The 18,795-nt window shown below is 32.3% G+C and overlaps 1 protein-coding gene and 1 non-coding gene across 2 annotated transcripts in view; both read right to left on the reverse strand.

Moving 5' to 3' along the window:
• Positions 1-18,795, reverse strand: part of LOC136035244 (zinc finger protein 345-like) — a 47,422-nt gene continuing 28,627 nt past the window's right edge. The window contains exons 9-10 of the mRNA XM_065716904.1: positions 13,425-13,560; positions 1-379 (exon numbers count right to left, since the gene is read on the reverse strand). Of these exons, the coding sequence (XP_065572976.1) occupies positions 38-379; positions 13,425-13,560 (478 nt within the window). The 3' untranslated portion in view covers positions 1-37. The remainder of the gene's footprint in view (positions 380-13,424; positions 13,561-18,795) is intronic.
• LOC136035887 (U6 spliceosomal RNA) lies at positions 11,083-11,188 on the reverse strand. Its single transcript, XR_010619537.1, has one exon. It is a non-coding gene; the product is annotated as a U6 spliceosomal RNA (small nuclear RNA).

An 18,795-nucleotide genomic window follows, 5' to 3' on the forward strand; every position in this document is an offset into this window, starting at 1 on the left:
TTTAAGATGGCAAGTTTTTATTTAAAAACTAAGGAAATTACAAAACTTTCCCTTCAATGTCATGAAAAAAGAATTCTTCTGGCAATTCCTGCATGGGAACAAGAAAAACTTGCCCATCCTCAAGGATATCATTTCCTTCAGTTGAAAAGACAATTTTCTTTACGTTATCTTCAATAGAGCTTCCACCATTAGACAAACCTGTACTGATTACCTGCTTCTGATTCTTCTCGTGTGGCTGATGGGTAGAGTAATGCCTCCTCAATGCTCGACGTGAGGACAAGCCTTTATTGCATATTTCACAGACGTAAGGCCTCACTCCAGTGTGGACACGATTATGGCGACTAAGACTGCTTCTTGAAGAAAATTTACGAGAACAGATCTAGAATGAATTTAAATGATTAGAAGTTAGATTGGATATGAATCAAAAGTCAATCCATGAAAATCTTCAGGCATAGATTTAAAGCATACAGAACTAGTCCAAATAACTGAAAAATATATGTTTGAATCAAGATAATGAGTTAGCAAACGACGTATTAAAATCCTAACTTGACTTTTAATAAAGACAGTTAATGTACATTCAATTAAAACCAGGAAGCATATACCATTTTAAAATGCTTGCACTATAGATTTTATAAATTAGCAGCTTACACTGATATGTAATTTTTTTTTATCAAAAATATGTCATTTTTGATATGTCATTATTTTGCTTTTGTTGTTTTTCATTTATTTTCTTTTTTCTATATTCATTTTTTTCCCACTTCCTTTATTAACTGATTTTGCTATGTAAGCATATATGTCATTGTTTTGTTTCGTTGTTGCTTTTCTTCTATATTAATTGATGTAATGTTTAGTCTCCCACGATCACCAATGAACTTTTGTGGGGTATAATGCCTTGTAATTTTTCTTTATTTTCTCTTAATAAACAAATTGATTGATTGATCACATTGTTTCCCTGAATTTAATAAAATCAGTAAACCACCCAGGGACACTCCTAAAGAATACAAACATGTAGTTGTTCAATTTGAAACATTCTGCTTTCTAGTGGTAAGCAGAATGTTGGTGTGTGACGGTGGTAAGCAGAATACTTACCGGTGGTAAGCAGAATACAAACATGTAGTTGTTCAATTTGAAATATTCTGCTTTCTAGTGGTAAGCAGAATGTTGGTGTGTGACGGTGGTAAGCAGAATGCTTACCGGTGGTAAGCAGAATACAAACATGTAGTTGTTCAATTTGAAACATTATGCTTTCTAGTGGTAAGCAGAATGTTGGTGTGTGACGGTGGTAAGCAGAATGCTTGACGGTGGTAAGCAGAATACAAACATATAGTTGTTCAATTTGAAACATTCTGCTTTCTAGTGGTAAGCAGAATGTTGGTGTGTGACGGTGGTAAGCAGAATGCTTGACGGTGGTAAGCAGAATACAAACATATAGTTGTTCAATTTGAAACATTCTGCTTTCTAGTGGTAAGCAGAATGTTGGTGTGTGACGGTGGTAAGCAGAATGCTTGACGGTGGTAAGCAGAATACAAACATATAGTTGTTCAATTTGAAACATTCTGCTTTCTAGTGGTAAGCAGAATGTTGGTGTGTGACTAGTGGTAAGCAGAATGTTGGTGTGTGACCACTATTCTGCGCCAGAATAGTGATGACGTCAATAAAAATGGTGGTGAAAAGATGTCAAGCTGCATCAGGTTTCACCTTAAGGGCTCTGATTTCTCAAGAAACTTAAGGAGTCTAAATAACACAAATAGGTGAATGAATTCATTACAATAATTTCAGGTCAATAGAATGGGTAATAAATGATTTCCCATAAAACAAACTTCAAAATTATCAAATCAGAAAACCTTAGTTTGAAGCATGATATTTGACCAAATTTTAGTGCCACCATACAGATTAGTTCCAATTAGTTATTTTCTTAATCATCATCATCATTGGCTACAAAACAGTGGTCACCTTACTTTATATATCTGGAAAGTATTGAAACACTAGCCGAACAGGTGAGGTTACACAATATATGGCTGAACCCACTATTTCTCTGGACAGACCAGTTGAGTCCCCATCACCGCAAAAGTGTATACGTGTCTTGTCTCATGCCAAGATGATCAAGACAAATTTCCAGGATTGATATTCTTTTTTTTGGTGGGGGGGGGGTAAGGTGACATAAAGTTTCGCGTTTTGGGGAAGGAAGTAAAATGCTTTCCGTTCTATCAAAAGAGTATGCGTTACAGTATTTATTCTCTTTTATGCCATCGTCCTACAGACAAAAAACCAATCCCAAAAGCATCTCCATTTCTTTTCATATCTAACACTTCCCTTGCTTATTCGCTTTTATCTTTATCGAATTTATCTTTTTATATTAAATTCACATTCGTTTTGTTTTATTCCTTTTCTTGTATTTTTATATTTTCTAAGATATAGTATAACAAATAATATTTTGATGAATCCTAAATCAAACTATCCGCTTAATGATTACCTTAAATCCAATGCATATATGTTTCTCCCACTTTAAAAGGTAGACATTATAGTAATTTCTTTGTAAGAGTGACCTTGTTACGTCGGTTCTAAATTACTATATGCTGAGTCAGAAATTCAAGTTCGTCCCATCAGGGCCGTTATTATTCATTTAAAAGTCTTATCCTAAAGAAATAATTAATAATCGGTCGCTATTTAAAGAGATAGGTCAGAAATTATTTTTTAAGATCAGGAATCTCCTAGTTGACAAAAAAATTCTCTAAATCAAGCACCTCCATTTTGTGCCACTAAATAAAGAATGGCCTCTATGTATTTTTTATTACCCCTTCATAAAGATTGATTGATTGTAGAAACTTAAGAGAAAACTTATTAAATTAAATATGAATGGTATGGCCTTTATGTACTTTTTTCTTTTGACCCCTACATAAAGATTGTTGGATTGTATGACCTTAAGAGAAAGCTAATTACATTAAATATGAATGGTATGGCCTTTACATATAGCTTTTCTTTTGATCCCTTCATAAAGATTGGTTGATTGAAGAACCTTAAAAGAAAGCTTATTAGATTAAATATGAATGGTATGGCCTTTATATATTTTTTTTTCTTTTGACCCCTTCATAAAGATTGGTTGATTGAAGAACCTTAAGAGAAAGCTTATTAGATTAAATATGAATGGTATGGCCTTTATATATATGTTTTTTCTTTTTACCCCTTCATAAAGATTGGTTGATTGTAAAACCTTAAGAGAAAGCTTATTAGATTAAATATGAATGGTATGGCCTTTATATATAGTTTTTCTTTTAATCCCTTCATAAAGATTGGTTGATTGAAGAACCTTAAGAGAAAGCTCATTACATTAAATATGGATGGTATGGCCTTTATATATATTTTTTTTCTTTTGACCCCTTCATAAAAATTAGTTGATTGTAGAGCCGTAAGAGATAGCTTATTAGACTAAATATGTATGGTATGGCCTACATGTATGTTTTTTTTCTTTTGACCCCTTCATAAAGATTGGTTGATTCTATAACTTTAAGAGAAAGCTCATTAGAATAAATATGAATGACATGGCCTATATATAATTTTTTTTCTTTTGACCCCTTCATAAAAATTAGTTGATTGTAGAGCCTTAAGAGATAGCTTATTAGATTAAATATGTATGGTATGGCCTACATGTATGTTTTTTTTCTTTTGACCCCTTCATAAAGATTGGTTGATTCTATAACTTTAAGAGAAAGCTCATTAGAATAAATATGAATGACATGGCCTTTATATAAATTTTTTTCTTTTGATCCCTTCATATAAATTAGTTGATTGTAGAGCCTTAAGAGATAGCTTATTAGATTAAATATGTATGGTATGGCCTACATGTATGTTTTTTTTCTTTTGACCCCTTCATAAAGATTGGTTGATTCTATAACTTTAAGAGAAAGCTTATTAGAATAAATATGAATGACATGGCCTTTATATAATTTTTTTTCTTTTGACCCCTTCATAAAAATTAATGATTGTAGAGCATATGTATGGTATGGCCTACATGTATGTTTTTTTTTCTTTTGACCCCTTCATAAAGATTGGTTGATTCTATAACTTTAGGAGAAAGCTCATTAGAATAAATATGAATGACATGGCCTTTATATTATTTTTTTTCTTTTGACTGCTTTACAAAAATTAGTTGATTGTAGAGCCTTAAGAGATAGTTTATTAGATTAAATATGTATGGTATGGCCTACATGTATGTTTTTTTTCTTTTGACCCCTTCATAAAGATTGGTTGATTGTATAACTTTTTGAGAAAGCTCATTAGAATAAATATGAATGACATGGGCTTTATATAATTTTTTTCTTTTGACCCCTTCATAAAAATTAGTTGATTGTAGAGCCTTAAGAGATAGCTTATTAGATTAAATATGTATGGTATGGCCTACATGTATGTTTTTTTTCTTTTGACCCCTTCATAAAGATTGTTTGATTCTATAACTTTGAGAGAAAGCTCATTAGAATAAATATGAATGACATGGCCTTTATATAATTTTTTTTCTTTTGACCCCTTCATATAAATTAGTTGATTGTAGAGCCTTAAGAGATAGCTTATTAGATTAAATATCTATGGTATGGCCTACATGTATGTTTCTTTTCTTTTGACCCCTTCATAAAGATTGGTTAATTCTATAACTTTAAGAGAAAGCTCATTAGAATAAATATGAATGACATGGCCTTTATATAGATTTTTATCTTTTGACCCTTTCATAAAAATTAGTTGATTGCAGAGCCTTAAGAGATAGCTTATTAGATTAAATATGTATGATATGGCCTACATGTGTTTTTCTTTTCTTTTGACCCCTTCATAAAGATTGGTTGATTCTATAACTTTAGGAGAAAGCTCATTAGAATAAATATGAATGACATGGCCTTTATATAAATTTTTTTCTTTTGACCCCTTCATAAAAATTAGTTGATTGTAGAGCCTTAAAAGATAGCTTATTAGATTAAATAAGTATGGTATGGCCTACATGTATGTTTTTTTTTCTTTTGATCCCTTCATAAAGATTGGTTGACTCTATAACTTTAAGAGAAAGCTCATTAGAATAAATATGAATGACATGGCCTTTATATAGATTTTTTTCTTTTGACCCTTTCATAAAAATTAGTTGATTGTAGAGCCTTAAGAGATAGCTTATTAGATTAAATATGTATGATATGGCCTACATGTATGTTTTTTTTCTTTTGACCCCTTCATAAAGATTGGTTTATTCTATAACTTTAAGAGAAAGCTCATTAGAATAAATATGAATGACATGGCCTTTATATAAATTTTTTTCCTTTGACCCCTTCATAAAAATTAGTTGATTGTAGAGCCTTAAAAGATAGCTTATTAGATTAAATATGTATGGTATGGCCTACATGTATGTTTTTTTTTCTTTTGACCCCTTCATAAAGATTGGTTGACTCTATAACTTTAAGAGAAAGCTCATTAGAATAAATATGAATGACATGGCCTTTATATAGATTTTTTTCTTTTGACCCTTTCATAAAAATTAGTTGATTGTAGAGCCTTAAGAGATAGCTTATTAGATTAAATATGTATGATATGGCCTACATGTATGTTTTTTTTCTTTTGACCCCTTCATAAAGATTGGTTGATTCTATAACTTTAAGAGAAAGCTCATTAGAATAAATATGAATGACATGGCCTTTATATAGATTTTTTTCTTTTGACCCTTTCATAAAAATTAGTTTATTGTAGAGCCTTAAGAGATAGCTTATTAGATTAAATATGTATGATATGGCCTACATGTATGTTTTTTTTCTTTTGACCCCTTCATAAAGATTGGTTGATTCTATAACTTTAAGAGAAAGCTCATTAGAATAAATATGAATGACATGGCCTTTATATAAATTTTTTTCTTTTGACCCCTTCATAAAAATTAGTTGATTGTAGAGCCTTAAAAGATAGCTTATTAGATTAAATATGTATGGTATGGCCTACATGTATGTTTTTTTTTCTTTTGACCCCTTCATAAAGATTGGTTGACTCTATAACTTTAAGAGAAAGCTCATTAGAATAAATATGAATGACATGGCCTTTATATAGATTTTTTTCTTTTGACCGTTTCATAAAAATTAGTTGATTGTAGAGCCTTAAGAGATAGCTTATTAGATTAAATATGTATGATATGGCCTACATGTATGTTTTTTTTCTTTTGACCCCTTCATAAAGATTGGTTGATTCTATAACTTTAAGAGAAAGCTCATTAGAATAAATATGAATGACATGGCCTTTATATAAATTTTTTTCTTTTGACCCCTTCATAAAAATTAGTTGATTGTAGAGCCTTAAAAGATAGCTTATTAGATTAAATATGTATGGTATGGCCTACATGTATGTTTTTTTCTTTTGACCCTTCATAAAGATTGTTTGATTCTATAACTTGAGAGAAAGCTCATTAGAATAAATATGAATAACATGGCCTTTATATAATTTTTTTTCTTTTGACGCCTTCATAAAAATTAGTTGATTGTAGAGTCTTAAAAGATAGCTTATTAGATTAAATATGTATGGTATGGCCTACATGTATGTTTTTTTTTCTTTTGACCCCTTCATAAAGATTGTTTGATTATATAACTTTGAGAGAAAGCTCATTAGAATAAATATGAATGACATGGCCTTATATAAGTTTTTTTCTTTTGACCCCTTCATAAAAATTAGTTGATTGTAGAGCCTTAAGAGATAGCTTATTAGATTAAATATGTATGGTATGGCCTACATGTATGTTTTTTTTCTTTTGACCCCTTCATAAAGATTGGTTGATTCTATAACTTTAAGAGAAAGCTCATTAGAATAAATATGATTAACATGGCCTTTATATAATTTTTTTTCTTTTGACCCCTTCATAAAAATCAGTTGATTGTAGAGCCTTAACAGATAGCTTATTAGATTAAATATGTATGGTATGGCCCACATGTATGTTTTTTTTTTCTTTTGACCCCTTCATAAAGATTGGTTGATTCTATAACTTTAAGAGAAAGCTCATTAGAATAAATATGATTAACATGGCCTTTATATAATTTTTTTTCTTTTGACCCCTTCATAAAAATTAGTTGATTGTAGAGCCTTAAGAGATAGCTTATTAGACTAAATATGTATGATATGGCCTACATATATGTTTTTTTTTCTTTTGACCCCTTTATAAAGATTGATTGATTCTATAACTTTAAGAGAAAGCTCATTAGACTAAATATGAATGACATGGCCTTTATATAAATTTTTTTTCTGTTGACCCCTTCATAAAAAATAGTTGATTGTAGAGCCTTAAGAGATAGCTTATTAGATTAAATATGTATGGTATGGCCTACATGTATGTTTTTTTCTTTTGACCCCTTCATAAAGATTGGCTGATTCTAGAACCTTAAGAGAAAGCTTATTTGATCAAATATAAATGGTATGGAATTTATATATTTTTTTCTTTTGACCCCTTTATAGAGATTGGTTCATTGTAGAACGGTAAAAGAAAGCTTATTAGATTGAGAATAGAAAGCTTTAGCGTCATGTTTAGGCCATAATTGATTGGACAAAACGACGAGAAATTAAATTATAAAACACCGATACGGTCTAAAACAAATAGTGACGTGAAGTCATAAGTTTTAAATATTCCTATTTAAGTTTAATCGTAAAAAAAGCGAAAATAAAGTCGTATAGTTAAGCGACAATATATTTTTTTTTTATTAAAAAAAGAGGTACCTAGACTCTGCAAAGAAAACAGGATGTGCGCAAGAATGGATGTGATATGCCAAGTAAGAGGGACTTACAATAACGAAAGGTTTTATTCCTTTCATTAATAGCTTACATGACCAGCAGAGGCAGATTTAGAAGAGGGACACACGGGGCACTTGCCCCGGCTTCAGAAAGTTTAGGGGTGTCAAGTTTCATATAAATAATATAGCAGTTATAATTATTTTGCAATTTAAAAAAATTATTTAAATTCAGTAGAGGGCGCAGATAATCAATAGAAATAATAAATGGATGATTAGTTAATTGATCAAATAAAGATAAGTTAAAAGTAGTTAAAAAATAATATTTCAAATAATTAAATTTAAATAATTAATAATAATTAAGTAATTTAAATAATAAAAAAATTAACCATAGATTATTAATTAATTAATAAATTGAAAAAATTTATTGATTCATGCAAATTATGTTAGAATTTGACCTGAAAATTTTGTGCAAAAATGGAGGGGGGGGGGTGTTCATTAAGATTTTGCCACGGGCACAAGAGAGATCATAACCGCCACTGATAATCAGAGATGAATTTTCGAATCATTCTAGTCTCAATTTTTTAATGATCAATTGTCGTGAAGCGTAGGATTTACATTCCGCAAACTTTGAAAATATCAATAATAGCAAAGATACGGGTGACACACAGAGGTATAGGGATATTGAGAGACACATTGAACAACATCCACGAGGGATACTAATCTCATCAAGGGTCAATTTACACAACCTTAAAATTGCTTTGTGACTTAAATAAAATTATACGTTTACATTAATGTTTTTTTGATAGTATTATTGGTTTTATAATTATTATTTTTCATTTTTACTTCATATTCATTTATATTCGTTTATTATTTATGATTTATATTCATCTATATTATAAGATTAGTATAGTCATTTGCTACTAATCAGTTCATTATATTATATCTAATATTAATTTAAATTAACTCATTTGCCTAAAAAAACGTTTGCACACATACAAATATTAAGTTTTCATGTTTGAAATAAGGGTAGAGAACGTTGTAAAGAACGTTTCGGACGTTTTCAGCTTTCCAGAGGACCCAAATCCTCTTGTTTACCAAAGACGATTGTTTACACTTAGGAAGCAGCGTTATATGTTTATTAAGGTGGATGGTAGGCAATTCTCTTTACTTGCCACAAGGGGGCTGAATTTTAAAGATATTTAGATATTTGGAGCACATAAGTTTGTAATTTCTGGCGATGGTAACATACGGGTGAACAAATCCACTAGTAGGGCTGAATTCACGTAGGGATAGTTAGCATGCACTAAGAAAACAAAATCTGTACTGACGTGCTTAGCTTAAGAGACGTATAGACACGACGTACTTAGCACAAGAAATGCATTTTTAATTTCTATTGCTAAGGTTTATACATATTACAGCCTCTCCTCTTCAAGATTAGCACAAAAAGTTATCATGAAAAGATGAGCAAATAGTGTTCATAGATAAATCTATTTTCGGCATTTAAGACTTCTTGGCCCAGAAAAGAAGGAAAAAATCGAAAAATGCTCCCACAATCCTAAAATTTATGTATTGTTCATTCCGGACGAGCGTCCGGAATGAAGCAGACCTTGGTCTGCTGACCACGTACCACTGGATATGGGGGAATCCCCTAACTAAACGCTCCACGTAAAAGGTGGCCTTGACGTCAGAAGGTGGGTGGAGCCCACCCCAGGGACACTCAATAATTAGACTCTAGCTAATCAGGCCTCAGGCCTAGGGTTGGTTGGGCTTGCGACCCTCCACCCCAACCTAATTGCAACGAATAGTGATGTTATTGCCTCGAATGATCGATCTTCTTTTTACCCTGCAAGACTTCAGCATGTCCCCGGACCAAAATTTGACCATCGTTTGATCCTTATTGACCAAGGTGGTCTTCGCCTGGCCACCTGGAATGTTCTGACCCTTAACTTCCCTGGAGCAAAGTCAATGCTTGCGCTAGAACTCAATTCTAGAACTCAATCCCTTGTTAGCCAACACCACCCTTCATCTTCATTTACTCCTAGTCTTAGCAGCTTAGAGTTCTTAATAATAAGGTTCAAACCTATTTTTGCACCCTGAACTCTGAAACCAACTGCACCCTGAAACCAACGAAAATTTTACTAGCATTTTTATATCGGACACTCAAACCATCTGTTTAATTTAAGACCAGGAGAATTTTACCTTACCATTTGATTCCACAATCCCTTATAGTCTTCGCAGTGTTCCTAAGGACAATCAACATCAAATATCAAGACTGATACTTGGTAAATTTTATTCGTAACAGGAGAAACTTGAATTCTATCATTAATACCTTTCCAGCCTAAGCAAGACTCCCAGCTTCCTTATTTATCATTAGTCCTACTCCCTGCATATGCACCCATCCTTCCTGTCTGATTAAATGAATGCTATGCTATGTCACCTATTTTTCATGTTTCATACCCTTGGGATATGAATTGCTGAAACTCCTATATAGTCCAGCTTAAAGCGTCTGAATTCCCAGTCAAAATGTCAATCCAATAGTTGTTGCTTAACGCTGTGAAAGTTCAAGTCACGATTTTAATGTTATTTCAATTATTGAAATTGTTTTCGTGTCAGGAAAAGCAATGGATCCCACCAGTGCACGAATGGCACTATGGTCCACAGGTGTGGCAACGGGTCCCACCAGTGCACGTGTGACACTCTGGTCCAAAAGTTTGGCACTATGGTCCATAGGTGTGGCAATGGATCCCATCAGTGCAGGTGTGGCACTATGATCCCCAGTATGGCAAGGCATCCTACAGTGCAGTGTGGCACTAGTAAATCTTCTCAGGTCTAAACAAGGGGGTTAAGCCGGCTTAAAACTGGACAACATCAAGTCTCTGGGACCTCCATTTGAATGAAGGCTGTGTGCAATCCTGGGATCGTCTTGGTCGAAACATGGCTCTCTGCAGTTGGCGATGCTTTTTTAACAGCAAGGGTCGACGTCATACTACTTCAACGGGAAGAGGGGGAGCCCATAATCGATGAGACAGCTAGGAAGAGAATATCAACACAAAAAGCCCACGAAAACGAACAAAACCGGGAGTAAAAATCCCGGTGAATCCAGTAAATTGCTGACTTTTACTAGGCTATAACTTCTTTGCACCCACTCCTCAGTCACTTTGTAGCACCGCTTTCAGACAAGGTTGTGATCAGGAAAAATCGTCAAAGTTCTACCCTGACATCACTTTTAGTCATCGTAAATAGGGTTTCCCTTTCGGGGATAAGGACAGAGGAAGGAGCTTATGACAGAGCAGAGATCCCAATTCATCTCACAACAACGGAACAGATTTTATACCCACCTTTTCTTCGTAAGAGCACTCATTAGGAGCGCTTAACGATTTTACGTGTCGTTCTTACGTAAGGGCTATACTAATTTTCTTTGTTCCGTTCTTATTTTAGTATATGTTCTCCCGAAGGGGGACATGCTTCTTATAAGTCTTTTTATTTTCATTCAGTAATTTGGCTCTGTCTACAGTGTTTAAAAAAAAGATGTCACTACGAACCACGCTAGCATGAGAGACCTATTCTGACTTAAGTAACTTTCACTGGGAATGATATCTCATTTCTTAGTTAATTAGACAACTTATTATATTATTTCCACGTGACATATTGAAAACATTCAACATAACTTATTTTGTATTTTAGTTCATAGTGCGGGAGGAGAAAGATTAACACCGCAACCCAAAAGTAATTACAATTGAAAACAGATTAAAATCAAACACCACGCTAGAAAAACAAATAAAAAAAACATGTGACCACCAGTGGTGAAGTTTGGATACAAAATAAAGCTGAAATTGATTGGAACTTTGCAAAACATCTGAACAAAAAACCGAGTTTTTGTTCCCATCTTTCTTTAATACCTTATTTGCTTTGACAAAGATTGTAAAGCGTCACAATTTCCATAAAAGTTTGGTCAATCAGGGATGATCTATTTGGATTGAAAAAGTTGTTTTTTAATTATTGCTGATCAAGCTTGAACATATGTACTTAAATTTCATGATTCTATTTAAGCAAGAACATATATTGAACATAGAATTGCCCTAGAGCAATTCATTTTTATTTTATTTGAATTACTTAATTACTTTATTGTAAATTTACAATTTCCATAAAAGTTCGGTCAATTAGGGTTGATCTATTTGGATTGAACAAGTTGTTTTTTAATTATTGCTGATCAAGCTTGAACATACGCTCTTAAATTTCATGATTCTATTTAAACAAGAACATGATCCCCTAGAGCAATTTATTGTTATTTTATTTGAATTACTTAATAACTTTATTGTAAATTTACAATTTCCATAAAAGTTTGGTCAATCAGGGATGATCTATTTGGATTAAACAAGTTGTTTTTTAATTATTGCTGATCAAGCTTGAACATATGCTCTTAAATTTCATGATTCTATTTAAACAAGAACATGATCCCCTAGAGCAATTTATTGTTATTTTATTTGAATTACTTAATTACTTTATTGTAAATTTATTTAAGAAAATAGACACACTTGTTCCCTTTATGACTTTTCATCTTTCAACTTTCAGCTATGATATTGTAATATTGTTGATATTGTGACAGCTCAGATATTTTACACAATCTACAAAAATACACACATCTCTAATCGACAGAAAAACTTGAATATTTTAGAACATTTTATTGAGTACAGGTGTTTCTAAAATGCACTTTATACTTAAGGTTGTGTAAAGGACCATAAATTTAAGTTCAAGTCCCTTACAGCCATTTTGGAAAGTAAACACAGGCCTCCCAAGATACTTTCAGATATTTAGGAGTTTCGATCATAACAAAACATATCGAACAGAACGATCATAACATATGATCGACGAGGAATTGTTGATGTGTGCAATTGTTAATGTTTATGGTACGTTTATGGTTCAAAAGGTTTATGTTTTTTTTTTAAGTTCAAGGTACATCAGCCGAGATGATTAGTAAATCTGCCAAACACAGAGAAAGAAAAATGGTGGATGGTGTTCATGTGATTTTCTTTAAAAAGTGTGCTGAATAACTACACGTCGAACAGAGAGGATACTATATGAATTTTGGCTCAGAAGTGATTGGGTCCTTCGCTGGAAAACCTTTTTTTAACAATAGTTTTTAAACTGGAAAGGCGGAGAAGCTATATTTAAAATCATCCAGGAAAAATTGGCCACTGTAAAGTATTCAAAAAAGCTGGAAAATCAAATAAATATTATTGACACAATTTTTTTTTTTAGAAATTCAGATATACTGAATCTGATAGTGTAATTTCCATCAAGATCTCTTAATTCTTTTTTTTTTTGGGGGGGGGGGTATTTTCCATCTTTTTCGAAAAATCGGACAAATTTTCTCAGGTTTGCGGTTCTTGATTGGTAACCTGAAACTCACTAAGTTTTATATATGTGGAATCAGCAGCAAAAGCCAATCCTTCTTATGTACCAATTGTTATTCCCTTTCTTAGAGCTTTAGTTACTATTGGACCGAGTCACTTCTTACTTATCGTTAACTCGAACTGTTTAACAAGCAATTTGTGATATCGTGCCTGATTTTTTTTTCTCTGACCAGCAGCAGCATCAAAATTTACTCAATCGGCTAGCTGCTCATCCTCTGAGCAGCAAAATAATCAGGGTAGATACATATAGCAGAGTAAATGCCCCTAACGTAGATCTTCTCACCTTGCAAGAGAAAGGCTGCTCTCCAGTGTGTTTACGAGTATGCTGATCCAAGGAGCATTTCAGGTTGAAACGAGCACCACAAATGTGACAACAGAACGCCTTCTCCTGAGTATGCGTGAGCATGTGCTGCTTCAACCTGAAGGAATAAAAACATAGAACCTCAAATAAGTTTTTAACTAAACGCATATCCAGGGTACGTGATCACTTTTCGAACTCCTTCAAGAATGAACAGAATTAATTTATTTCAACCCTGAAAATAAGTTTTTTCACCCTTCTAAACTTTTTTTTAAAACATGTTTGTTTAAATTCACCTGTTTAGAGGATCAAATTTTTCTGAAAATCAAATACCCGTTTACAGACTGTACCAAGTCAAAGCTGTTACACCTAATTATGCCCTGTGGGAATCGGCTATTTGTGAAACTATGGATGTTGAGTGAGACAGAAGAGAGTATAGTTTCCGTCAAAAATAGGTAAATAATAACATTCATCCCATTAAGGTGCCGGCTATGACCTATTGAAGTTTTGAACAAGAGGAAGGCATGGTCTCTGCATGAACTTTCAAACAAGATTTTTAATATTGTGAATGTTAAAAATCAGTGAAGATTTGGTTTTCAGTCATAAAACACTACACAAAAATCTAAAACTGAAAAACAACCATTAAAACTAATGCCCCCCCCCCCCCAAAAAAAAATAAAAGAGAGAAAAGAATATAGCTCTAAAACAAGCGTTTTATCTTGGAACGAATTAAGAAAAGGTAAAAGTAAATTTCGAGCTATCCACGAAAGTAGAACTTACCGAGATTTAAACTGCAAGACTGGGACATGTCTTGTAGCTATTTATATTTATATTTACATTATTTGTATTATTTTTTGCGTCTATTTTAAAATTGTAACTATAATTACTTTAAAACTATCATAACATATTTTTATAACGATTATTACAAAAGCATGACAAACAAGAAAAAATCAAATAAACGAGAAAACAAGGATAATATGAGCTAATAGATACAAAATAAGCGGAAAGGACAAAAGCCGATATTTTGGCAAGGATCTCTGCCAAGCCGAGGATCTCTCTATAGTGCAAAAAAATAAAAAGTCAGTTTTCTCAGTTTTATATTTATATTTTTTTCTTTTGTTATTTGTCATACGTTAAATATAGCCAGCTTGGTCTTACAACGTACATATATATATATATATATATATATATATATATATATATATATATATATATATATATATATATATATATATATATATAAACAGTCTTCCTTTTCTCCTTCTGTCTCTTTTTTTTTTTTTTTTTTTTTTTTTTTTTTTTTTTTTTTTTTTTTTTTTTTTTTTTTTTTTTTTTTTTGTGTTTGTGCTGTAGCATTGGTGATTTCTCTTTTCATGATATATATATATATATATATATATATATATATATATATTTAATCATAATAAAATTTATAAAAATATATCACATAATTGTTTTTATAACTATTAGAAAATATTTCATGACTTTGAACGCTTTCACTGTTAGTATTAAGATTAACAATTTTTCAGTTGTCGAAAAAAACAAACTTTCTAGTGCTTTTGGAGATAAGAGCATTTGTCTTAAATTTTCCAAATATCATAAAATATATGATGTTGTATTCACATTTATTATGCTGTCCACTAGGAAACAAGATGGTATAATACCATAATTTGCAACAGTTTCCGGGCTAGTGAAAAAAAATAACAACAAAGACTTTTTTTTTAGAAAGAATAATTAGGAGTGATTCTAGCTGTGGTATGCCCTTTAAATCCCTTATTACACTAAAGAGGTGTAATTCTAGCTGTGATATGCACTATAAATCCCCTATTACTAATTACTCAACTCCGTGGAATTGAGCAACAGCATCTACCAGTCAAAAAGTGATGTTATCCTAAAAAAGTATTTACAATGCAAATTTTTTGTACTTTTTTAGGAGCTTAAAAAGAATTTAAAATGTATAAACACTATTCAATAAGATGGAAAAAGAAAATGAGTTGAAATACCAATAAGACTAAAATAAAAACACTGTTTGTCAACTAGATCCATATTAAGTCGACTCATGCCTGAAATCAGTAGTTTTCTAATATTTTTCTATTGACTGTTTAAAAATATAAAGTTTTTCGGGCGGTACCACAATTTCGTCGGTGTTGCCACGTTGAGCCGTGAAATTACATAATTACAGCTAAGTGGCTAAATTTTACAACGTTTTTCACCCGTTAAGTTCAAACTGTTGGTTCTCAAAGACAAAAGAAAACAAAGACACCATCAAAAGAAAATTACAACTTCTTAAGCTGTTATGATTATTGTTATGATTAGGCTTGTTAACGATTAATATTGTTATGATTATGATTATGTTATGATTATTGTTATAATTATGATTAATTGTTATGATTAATGTTATGATTAAGCTGCATATTTTTCAGCTGTTTATTCATTTTTTTTAATATTCTGTTTTTTTTTTCTGTTTGTAAAGACTAGTGGAAATGAAGCCAAAATATTTGGAGAGTTACTACTTTTGTATAAACAAGTTTTCATTTTATTTTCATTGTCATAAATCAGTTCACTCCTTTCTAAGATATTCTCGTTTCAATTAGTCTTAGTACCTTGTATGGCTCATCCAATTTTCAGGCAAGCAGCCATTTTTTTTACATGGCAAGCTGCCAGATTTTTTAAATGGCAAGCTGCCAGTTCTTGTCAGTAATAATTCAAACCCCAGAGAGAATCAATGTGTTATTATATCTACCCGTTTTGGTGAGATGAACTGTTTTATCTTAACTTATCCAATTAATGGCCAAATGTGCTTATTCCACTTTTATTTAATAGTATATTATGTTTTTTAAAACGGCTACAGTTAACTATAAAATTGAATTTGATTATCTAAATAGCGATGGTAATTATATTGGTCTTTTAAATAATCTAACATCCATAATTTTCCATTAGAAGCTTAGGAAAAGTATGAAATAGATAATATTTAAAATCCATGAAATAGGTTAGAATCACTTTACAGGAGTCGAAGGAATGCTACTTCTAAAAGTATCCAAAATGGCGAGTGAATAAAATCAGACTGAAGTGCAACTTTTTTCTTATCTATCCTCAGAAATTCGATCAATCTCGATCCACTGAGTCCTCTGGCATTTTTTAGAGCATTTTGCTATTTTGTACAGAAGCCAGCCTTAAGGGCTGAGACAGGGTATCGTTTTCTTCCAGCGTTCCAAGATATAATCTTGAAACTCGTTTGGCCAAGCCAACAAACGCCATGTTAGGTGACAACGGATGAGCTTCAACCACTAAAGCAAGGCCACAAAATTGGAATACAAAAATTCAATTTTGTTGAGTCAAACTCTCAAGTTAAAACGTTTCGGGGTATAAAACGTTTATTAAGGTCGTCAATAATGAAATAGCTTATAGTTAGAAAGTTGCCGTAAAAAAAGACTCTCCGGCTAAAAAATTCAGCCATATAGAAGTGGAATCAATAACCGCTCTGCCTTGTGGCACCTTATATTTTTTTCCTTTTTTTTCTCATTTGTAGGTCTGATATATAGCCATACATTATCAACACCATAGGCTACACTGGTTATCACGGGCTCACACGGTGAAGACCCAATCATGGAAAGGGTTACATCAGTATTCCAATTGGTGTTGAGCTTCATTATCAACACTATAGGCTACACTGGTTATCGCGGGCTCACACGGTGAAGACCCAATCATGGAAAGGGTTACATCAGTATTCCAATTGGTGTTGAGCTTCATTATCAACACTATAGGCTACACTGGTTATCGCGGGCTCACACGGTGAAGACCCAATCATGGAAAGGGTTACATCAGTATTCCAGTTGGTGTTGAGCTTCATTATCAACACTATAGGCTACACTGGTTATCGCGGGCTCACACGGTGAAGACCCAATCATGGAAAGGGTTACATCAGTATTCCAATTGGTGTTGAGCTTCATTATCAACACTATAGGCTACACTGGTTATCGCGGGCTCACACGGTGAAGACCCAATCATGGAAAGGGTTACATCAGTATTCCAATTGGTGTTGAGCTTCATTATCAACACTATAGGCTACACTGGTTATCGCGGGCTCACACGGTGAAGACCCAATCATGGAAAGGGTTACATCAGTATTCCAGTTGGTGTTGAGCTTCATTATCAACACTATAGGCTACACTGGTTATCGCGGGCTCACACGGTGAAGACCCAATCATGGAAAGGGTTACATCAGTATTCCAGTTGGTGTTGAGCTTCATTATCAACACTATAGGCTACACTGGTTATTACAGGCTCACACGGTGAAGACCCAATCATGGAAAGGGTTACATCAGTATTCCAATTGGTGTTGAGCTTTGGAAAATCGCATTTTCAGGTGTAAATCTCAAGAAGATTTTAACCGGGGAATTTAAAAGTGCTTAGAACTTTTTTTGAATGGTTACAAAATCTCACGGTTTAAAAAAAAATTTTCTACTGTTTCTCAAGGGGGCAGAAAATTCATTGGGACCAACATTATGGGAAACCAACCCTTTCATTCCTGTATTATTATATATTTATTGAAAAATCGTTTTTATATAAAAGGAAAACGACGGAGCAATATATTAAAAGAAATATTATACAACTATGACACTGTAGCTAGTGTTGGTTTCAAGCACGTTTGGAATTTTTTGACTATGTTACTATATAGGTTTAGCAACAGCTATAGCAGGATCGGCTATGCAAAGACTAATTAAGAGCTTTGAACTTTAAGGCCGAATTCTATATCACAGTAGACAGTAGATATTTTGCGAAACGGAAGAAAGTGGATTGAATTTTCAATTTATCAGCATATGTAAGAATCTTCCAGAGAAGTACAATTAAGAGGACGTGGGAGAGAGCAATAGTGCTATACAGTCATGTTTACTATTGATTTTTTCCTTTCTTTAATAGAACTTCAACTATGGTTTGAATTCTATGTCTTAAGGAGTGAAGTACCATAGGAGTGTTTGATCGCGTCAATTATTAGACATTTTTGCAAAACCCAATAAAATGAGGGAGAAAAAGTTGAGCATGTGATGACATTAATTCCTTTTTTTGTAAAGCAGACTTGCCTTTTCAGTCTTCAATTATTATCCTGTCTTTCTCTTATTATCTCTTATTATATTATATATTATTATATTTCTTATTCTTATTATATTATATCTATATCTTATTGTCTCTTATTATATATGTCTTTCTCTTAAAAAAAATAGTTAGCAAAATACTACACTTAAAAGAATAAAAAAATCATTTAAAAAATAATTAGCTTCAAACACTACTTGAGACACAGTACACCGTCATGTCACTTAAAGCGCATGAAAAACTTTTAACATTTGCAATTGAAAAG

The sequence above is a fragment of the Artemia franciscana genome, chromosome 14 (assembly GCF_032884065.1).
Source record: "Artemia franciscana chromosome 14, ASM3288406v1, whole genome shotgun sequence".
NCBI lineage: Eukaryota > Metazoa > Arthropoda > Branchiopoda > Anostraca > Artemiidae > Artemia > Artemia franciscana.